The following is a 9,307-nucleotide window of genomic DNA, read 5'->3' on the forward strand; positions in this document are numbered from 1 at the left end:
AAAAAAAAAGCAAAAATATGGATGCTGCCAACATGTCATCTTAATTATCAACAAAGTTCTTAAAAAAACAAAAATATTAATAATTTCCAGAATATCACATATTTAAGAAGACATTTTACAACTGAACACACCTGGAAATACTCCTGCAAATCCATCGGCCTTCTCAATCAATTCATCAATAGGGAGGGCAGCAATGGAAGCGTCCTTGTCTTGGCCCAGCAAGGAAGAAGAAGGGTACATGTTTGTTCCCATTCCAAGCCTCCTGCCAGTTTCTTTGCCAATGGCAAGCTGATCCCCTGGGTATAATAGAAAAATAATATAAACTTTACATCATGAAATTATAGCCAATGTACAACATTAAAATAATATTTAAACAACCCTTACCGGTAATCATCTTAACATTCACTCCAAGGTTTAGAGCTCTCCTGATGGTTTCAGCACTATCGTGTCTCGGGGGATCAAACAGTGGCAACAAACCAATAAGCTGCCACGGTGCCCCAGGAGACTCTTTTGTTTTCTCAGGTACTTCCTGCAGAAATAGAAATTAAACAATGTGATTACCCCAATTTACGTACGAAATCAACATGAAGCATGCAAAAGTTTAATTTGCAGACCTGTCTTGCAACGGCTAAAGATCGAAGTCCACGTTCAGCATATTTATCAATAACAGCATGAACCTTTTTCTTGACATCTTCTTTGCAATTGCAAAGAGTTATGATCTATTTCAGGATATCAAAAGCATATAAGTCAGAAGTTATCTCCCTAAACCTTTCAAAAAACTGATATTCCATAATGAGAAAAAGTATTATTACCTGCTCTGGTGCACCTTTGCTAGCACGATGCCAGTTTCCATCAGAATCAATGTAGGTCAGAGCAGTTCTCTTGTCTACAGGGTTGAATGGTAGGAAGTGAATCTCTCTGATACCAGCTCGTGCCTGGCCAATCAGTATCCAAAATGACTTAAGTATACTTGGACCCAATCCTAAATATAAAGAAGAAAGAGCCAGAAGAAAATAATACCTCCTTCGGATCTGCAAGCATTCCTACAATTGCAGCATCAATCGCATCCTGATTTTCAGTTCTTGAAGCCCTTGCTGCATATAGGATAACTTGCTCTTTTTCGACTCCCTTTGCAAACACTTCAATTAGGTTTCTATCAACAGTAAGTTTGTTCAGGGTCAGGGTCCCAGTCTTATCACTGCAGAGAACATCCATGCCTGCCATTTCCTCAATGGCTGTCATTCTTTTCGTGATAGCCCCTTGTTGGGAAAGCCTATGAGAACCAATAGCCATGGTGACAGACAACACAGTTGGCATAGCAATAGGGATTCCTCCAATCAAGAGAACAAGTAAATTGTCAATTCCCTGCCTGTACTTGCGGTGCTGTATTGGGTACATGACAATTATCTCAATGATTATTCCAACAGCAATTGAGCAAATGCAGAAATTTCCGATGGCAGTGAGCACTTTCTGGAAATGCCCAACTTGATTGGTGCTGTCCACTAGGTGGGCAGCTTTACCAAAGAAGGTGTGCACACCAGTTGCAATAACAACTGCTTCTATTTCACCCTGTTTACACGTTGAGCCAGAAAACACTTCATCCGATGGATTCTTTGTAACGGGAAGAGACTCCCCTGTAAGTGCAGATTGATCAATCTTCAAAGGATCACCCTCAAGAAGACGAGCATCAGCAGGAACTATGTCTCCCAATTTAATAGTGATAATGTCCCCTGGCACCAGAATTGCTGCTTCTTGTTCACTCCATCGACCATCTCTAAGAACCTACATTAAGGTACAAGCACCACAAGCTGAGATCACAACTAGAAAGGGACAGAAAGATGACACAACAAATTGTTGAGCTGCTGAGTGTTTCATTTTTCACCTTGGTTTTTGGAGCAAGATTAGCCATGAGGGCAGCTGCAGCGTTACCAGCATTATTTTCTTCAATAAAACTGATGGTGGAGTTGATCAACAACAAGACAATGATACCAACGAAGTCCTGCCAGTCTGGAGGCCTCCCGTCACCATTTGCCAAGGCAATAGCCATTATAGCAGCGGCTTCCATGACCCATGACAAAGGGTTCCACATAAAACCCAAGAACTTGAGAAATTTGCTCTCCTGTTTGCAGAGAATCATACCATATTACGCAACATATACAAGCTGAAAATTTAGAACCTTATATGTAAACGGTTATGATCTGTACCTTTTTCTCTTCTAGTTTGTTTGGTCCAAAAACTTGAAGGCGATTCGCGCCTTCCTCGGTAGTCAAGCCTGCTCTTGTACATTTCAGCTGCTCGAAAACTTCCTCAATAGGAATTCGTTCCTGTAAGCAATTATCACATTCTTAGCCAACTTAAATGGCAGAAAATGGCTTCGTTAAGTATCCTCGTTAATTTCTGTTGTGATTCCATTATCCATGTATGAACTGGTGAATATTCAAGTACACACTTTCAAATTTTAATTTAATAATTTTTAATGGTGTGGTTTGCCGGAAGAGAAATCAAGTGCAGCAGAAAAAAGAACTCCATATGTGACCAGTGAGCACCAATCATCACAGAAATCACTAATGATAATAATATCCTAAGAATCTACTTTTTGTGAAAATTTTATCAACGCAAAGCTAAGATTAGCTAAGCATATATCTTTTCGTAGAGAATCTGAGAAGCCATGCACAGGGTGGCGTCCAGTCTAGCTATGTGGAATCGATGCTTTTCCAAAGTAACCCACCTGATCACATCACATAACATAACAAACCAAAACACAAGCAGAATTTGATTTGCGGAAATAGAACCTCAAAAGGATGGGAATAAGATTTCCCGGTTAATTAGTGGGCAATTTATTTTGTGTCTGATGGTGGGCCTCAAGCTCCTAAAAAAACCGCCATAGCAGTTAATGGTGAAATACCAAGCAGCAGACTTACTTTTCTAGAACCCAAAGATAAAAAAATTTTTAAGTATTTCATAAAACAAACGTTTCGATTGGTTAACCTCAACTCGAGTGAGGAGATTCACATCGATCATGTGAAAACCTAGCACATTTCCAACAATAAGCGCTTAAAGTCTAACTATTGCCAAAGGCCCAAAAGCGAAAAAAGAGAGTCAAAAGATTGCCTGTGTCCCCTTGACATTCACAGCCACATCCAGCTATTGAAAGAATTAATTAATAGTACTAGTGCTAGTCTGAATTGTACGACTCATGCCATCGTGCGTCCTTTCAAACTAGCAAACGCCCTTTTTGGCACTCTCTCTGTTTTTGTTAATTTATTTTTTAGATATTTGATATTCTTATTTTTATGATTTTTTTAATTTTTTATATAAAACAATATTAAACATTTATAAATCAAAATTTTTATCTTAATCTTTGAAAAGATTAAAAAGAAATAAAAAAAAGAAATACTTATTTTTCTAAAGATAAAAAGGTATTATCCAAGTCCAGATAAAAGTGGAGAAGCATATGTCGAGCTTATAATATGGTAAAGCTATTAAATGGAATGTTTTGTCTTTAATATATAGGAAATTATTATACGGCATCAATGGTTAGAGCAGAGCATAAAAAAACGAAAAAAGAAAAAGTCAGTGGGGCGCCATTAGGGCGCGTAGTAGACAAAAGGCGTACGGTATTTAACCAAATAGGTGGGATTGCTATCAAATCTATTTGTCAACCACGCTCGCTTAGCGATTTGCGAATCGCTTAGCCGTATGGACTCACTTGTTTCATGTGATTCGGTCACTCAATGATACCAAAAAAGCGAAAGAAACTTGGAAACGATGAGAGAGAAGAAATGAACGGAGAGCTAAAATTTAAAAAATTAAAAACTTCTAATGAGAGGAATTTGGATTATGGCGTAGAGGTGTAGGAAACTTCGGCTTGGCTTTTCGTAGCAAAATCATCGGTGACACACCAACGCAAGATTTATGGCGAAAATAATGGTTCGTTACACTCATTGGTAGATCGTAGCTCAATTTTTATTTTTTTTTTGCTTTGGGAAAAAGAGAAGGGAAAAAACGAAGGAAATAGAGATACGGAGAGTGTGAAAAGGATTCTATCAAAACACGTGGTGAAGTATCGATGAGGAGGAAAATGATGTATCTTACCAGAAACAGATACATATCAAGGTATTAATCAAAGAAAATAAAATCAAATAAGCTTTTATAAAAGGAAAAGCAAATCGTAACAGAAGTCGTTGATGCCTTGTTTGGAATGCAGGAAATGCGTGGGAAGAAATGAAACGACAATTCCATCATTCGAATCATATATCATGACTTTTATCTTCTAAGGCAAAGAAAGTGATTTTTTTTGCTTTGTTTGGCTAAAATTCACAAAAGTTCCTTTTAAAAAACAGAAAAGGAAGCAAAGCGTCGTTCCAAACACGCATGGTGAACTTTTATCATTTAGCCCGAAAAACGGAAAATCGCCGGTGGTTCGATGAGAAAGTAAACAGAGTACCGTACAAAAAAACATATACATGATTTATATACAATCTGATCAGAAAATAAACGGAAACCGATATATAGATTTGCATGTACATCAAATGAAATTGATGTAGAGGACGAGTGAAAGAGCATACCAGATCGACGGACTCGTTTTTGATCTCGTCGAGGCTGATGCCCTTATCGCCGCCCATCTTCCAAGGTTAGTTGGAGTAGCAGCGCCAGCCAGAGAAGGAACGAGCAGTTAGAGTATTGGAAGCAAATATAAAAAGGAACGGCCAATACTTAAAGACTCATAATTCAAATCAAAGAAAAAGGCTAACACTAATACTAAGAATCGCCACTAAAGAAAGTCGATGAAGAAAAAATGAAGATAGAGCAAGGAAGAGACATCTCTTTTTTCTTTTTTTTCTTTTTTCCTTTTTTGGAGTATTTTCTTTTTCTTTTTCCTTTTTTCGAGGATTTTAATTACTACGTAAATGAATGGAGACTCTGTCTCTGCGTTGGTGCGTTTTTATATACGTGAAATTGAGGAGGGGAGCCATGCATCAGAAGAGGAAACGCACCAGAACGCCATGGGTGGGACCCGCTTAGCCTAGTCCTTCTTGGTCCCTTTGATCCGCCACGCGCTGCTTCTTTCAGTTCACTTCACACACTTGTCTCCCGAATCTCCACGGACTTTTCTCCTGTATTTAATTCTTCATTTTCTTTGTTTAAAGAAAAATAAAATAAAATTCAAGGCTTAATTTTATTGTGTACACGTACACACACGAACGACATCTGCTGCTTTTGGTCAGATGCCGTTGGATCTCTGACATCATGATGTACTGAATGGAAATGATTATGCAAAGAATTGCTTTACCATTTCATCGTGAATTTTCTCAATTTTACACCAAAATATTCATTTCTGACAATTATATTCCTTCAATTATTTTTTATAGTGATAAATGATTATCATGCGTAAGAAACTATTTTCTTTTAAAATCACCATAATCAAAGATAATTTCCTCAATTTATCAAGAAAAAGTTACTCAAAATAAATATCTTTAAATCATGATCAAAATAATCAATTATTTATCTGTAATCATGTATGCATATGTGTACATATATATAGTTAGAAAATAATTTGATATTTGTGAGTTATTGTTTATCTATAATGAAGATATATCAATAGACTTAAGATTTAATGTCAATTTGAATTCATGAGAACAATTTACCAATGTTTTCAAGGATCTGGATTTTAGAGTATTTCTTGATTTTGCTCCTTTATGGAACAAGTTTTAAGAATATCAATAGATACTTAAAAATTTTAAATCAATTATAATTTTTAATATAGAGTAATATAGGTATGATAATAGGTTTGAATCCATTTTACACGATCCATATTCTAATGAATAATAACATATTTCTTATATGTTTGCTCTTTTCATAATAAGATTATCTTTTTTTTCAAACTAAATAAGATTTCATTATTAAAAAGCTTATGAACTTTAGTTGAAGAATTATTTAATAAATCACTAGCGGACACATAAATGAAGTTACGTTTCTATGACATATTCATTTACTTTTACTTTATTTTACAAATGGTCAGCAATGCATCGCCACGTGCACAAGTGCAATTTATTTGCGCTTACTATGAACACGGTGGTAGGTGGTAACAATGCGTAAGAGTTCTTCTCAGTTTGATAACCTTGGGGTTGATTTTCATTGCTTCACGTCTGGGGGTCTAGCTCTCCACATGCCGTCACGTCGGGATAGGATCCAAAACCTTTTTGTGCACGCTCTGGACCGAGCAGGAAACCGGAACGGGAGATTGAAAGTGGGAAAAGGCGGGGGAGTGCAACTGACGCGCCGGTGGAGGCAGGACTATCAGCAAGGGGCAGCTATGGAACGAAATTAAATGGGAAAATCTTCTCTTTTGTCAAGCCTTGGTTATCTCTAGGTTCTCCCATCGTCAAAAAGGTTACGTGTCAAGCTATGGTGGCTGAGGGTGGGAAATTTCCGTTCCTAACATGCTCCAAGTTGAGGTTTTGTCTTGTTTTGTCCCCACGAGCCACCGTCCCTTTCAATCCCAATTTTACAATAAATGAAAATTGCTTAATCGGTTTTCCAAAAAAATAATTGCTTAATTGTTGAAGCCATCGGTCATTAAGTTACTTTATCTATTATGCGTACGAAAATTATGTGTCGCTATCAAATTGGATCATTATTAATTTCTCGTTACAATTAAGAATTTCTAAATACAATAAAAGAATGAAATATTTTCTATATAAGTTAAAAAATAAAAATTTATTTAAATACCTTAATATAAGGACACAGTTGTATAAATTGATGTAATTTAACAACTTTTTTATCATTTAAAACCCAAAAAAAAAGTGCTTAATTGTTATGTCCATTTGGCAACAACAACAATGTTAATATTAAATCAGATGTAAGTTACATGTTGGTCTTCACCGTGCATTAGTGGGGATTTAATTTTTGTCTTTAGTCATCATACAAACAAATGGCTCCGCACTTTAGGCCGGAGACATCTCTATTATTCAATTGTAGATATTTTCTTAGCGCTCTTTATAAAGCATACGAGTTTTTTACTAGGTTAAGTCATAAAAATAATTGAACCAAGGAAAAGAAAAAATATTTAAATATACACTTAATTGGAAAAGGAGTTTCTTTCTTGTCTCGTCTTTATTTTATTTTTGAAAAAACGTTTTTGTGGAAAACCATTAACAAATTTAAATGATTTTATAAATTTTAAATTAATTTTTTTATTAAAATAGATAATAATTGAATATCTATTTAAATAAATATATAAAAAATATATTTATTAATAAAAAATTATTTATATAAAAAAATATGTACACATGTTGTCCAATCGGTTTTATTATTCTGTCTTACAAACTAAGGCAAAAGTCAAGGAAAAAAAATTATTTTGATCACTCCAAATCGTTCACATTTGAATAGTAATCTTTCAATTTGACATGCATTGTAGCTTTCATTTATCTGCCCATTTTGACCATTCCAACAGTCGATTTCGGTTCTGTTAGTGGGGAGACGACTTTTATTCGTGTTCATCCAATTAGCATAAATTAAAAATTATAAAAAAATATTTGATTCAATAATTTTTGTCCGAAAAATAAAAATTTAATATATTTTTTTTCAAAATCAATTTAAAAATCAAGCAAACGACAACTCTCTTAATTTCTTCATCTTGCTTTGTCCTTTCAATCTCACATGTTTGGCCCATCCATTCGCTTTGCTTGAATTTCTTTTCTTTTTTTAATCGTGTGTGTGGTGGAGGTTTGTGAGGAAAGAGATTTCAAAAGTACTTTAAAGGCTAATTGACCCTCAAAATGGCGGGACCCTCTTCCCATGTCCCTAAGCTGAAGCTACGAATGATCCAACCCACCAAAGTCTAATTTCCTACGCCGGCGGGCTTAAGCAACTGACTCTCGTGCCCAATCCTCGGCCTCCTCGTGGGACCATACGCGATGCCACTAAAACTAATGGATCAAAACCACTTGGCGTCGAGTCTCGTCCCCTCGTCAATTTGTTCGGCACTTTTCCCTCGGTACGAATGGGTCCACGAAAACACTTTTTTTTTTTAAAAAGAAAATATTAATTTTGTTAAAGTAATTAAATCATGATTCATCAATATTCAACAGTATATGCGTAAAAAATAAAAAAAAAAATCATTATCTTAACTTTATTTGTTATCATTTTATGAATTCAAACAAACATGAATACTTAACAAAGATAAATAACTTAATTCAGAAAGTAAAATATCAATCTCTCAATTTTGAAGTTTTCAATTATTGTACCATTTTCATTTATAATTTTCCAATTCACACTTATAAATAATTCGTATCATATAATCATTATAAAAAACAAAGGGTTATGGTATAATCATGGATTTTCTATTCTTTAGACTTCCTTGGATCAAAAGCGTTGAAGGCCTCTTTTAAAGAATAAGTTGTTAATCGGAATGGAGTACATTCTTTAATGTTTCATTTCATTAAAGATTATTAATTCGATTAAATTCTATTTTAATGAAAAAGTTACTCACCCCTAACTTAGGCTCGTGCCTAAGATCAGGGCGTTAAAGTGGTAAGAGTTAGAGATGGATGGCTATGTCGGAACTCTTGTGCGCACACCTTGCCATTGGGAAAAAGCACCCACAGCCTCCATGGATGAGTTGCAACTTGCAAAGCCAATATATTCTCAGGCACAGGCACAGGGTGTGTTTCAAGTCAAACCGTCCTACCGTCCATATCCACATCTCACTTACAAATTTCGTCATCTTAAATTGTGTCTACCTTTGATTTTCGACCTCTCAAAACATTATGTGGACAGCCCCACATTATCAATGCCCATTTAATCAAATCCATATCCTCATTGTAATCTTTTGTTTAAAAATGGGACTTGACCCATAACATTGATTAGTTGCATCTAACATTATTGCATTTGTTTTCTTTTTTTTTTTTTTTCCATTTTTCTAGAAGGTATGTTGTCCAGAAAAAGAAAGTTGGGTTTTACTGTTACTACTTTAATTTGTGATAAAAATCTAAAAAGGTTAGACGTGGAGATTAGACCATGACTTTCTTTTAATATTTGGCTCCATTCCAAAGGAATAAAGAATCCATGTAAATCACATATTTCAAGTGACTTTTTTGATTATTGACTAGCACCAAGCTGTTCAACGTACATGCAGTGAAAAATTTGCTTTGAGCAGAAGGATATTGGAAGAAAATGGAAAAGTGGGAGCTCATATTCTCTTATCTTTTAGGGTTAGGTGTCTTTGCCAATGGAAGATATCAAATTGAATTTTTCTTGCTTCCCCTCCCTCCTAAAGAATAAATTGAATGGGATTTCTATCAGC

General features: G+C 35.2%; 1 protein-coding gene across 1 annotated transcript; it reads right to left on the minus strand.

Moving 5' to 3' along the window:
- Positions 1 to 87: 87 nt before the first annotated feature.
- LOC110410719 (plasma membrane ATPase-like) lies at positions 88 to 4,927 on the minus strand. The gene is made up of 8 exons (XM_021420578.1): positions 4,569 to 4,927; positions 2,205 to 2,324; positions 1,883 to 2,119; positions 1,021 to 1,782; positions 813 to 935; positions 615 to 719; positions 385 to 529; positions 88 to 296 (listed from the first exon to the last, which is right to left on the minus strand). The coding sequence occupies exons 1-8, from the start codon at positions 4,623 to 4,625 to the stop codon at positions 103 to 105; spliced, it is 1,743 nt and encodes a 580-aa protein (XP_021276253.1). The 5' UTR covers positions 4,626 to 4,927; the 3' UTR covers positions 88 to 102.
- Between the last annotated feature and the right edge of the window lie 4,380 nt (positions 4,928 to 9,307).

This window comes from Theobroma umbraticum, unplaced genomic scaffold, assembly GCF_002168275.2.
Source record: "Theobroma umbraticum cultivar Fairchild unplaced genomic scaffold, ASM216827v3 scaffold_56.0, whole genome shotgun sequence".
NCBI classification, from domain to species: Eukaryota; Viridiplantae; Streptophyta; class Magnoliopsida; order Malvales; family Malvaceae; genus Theobroma; species Theobroma umbraticum.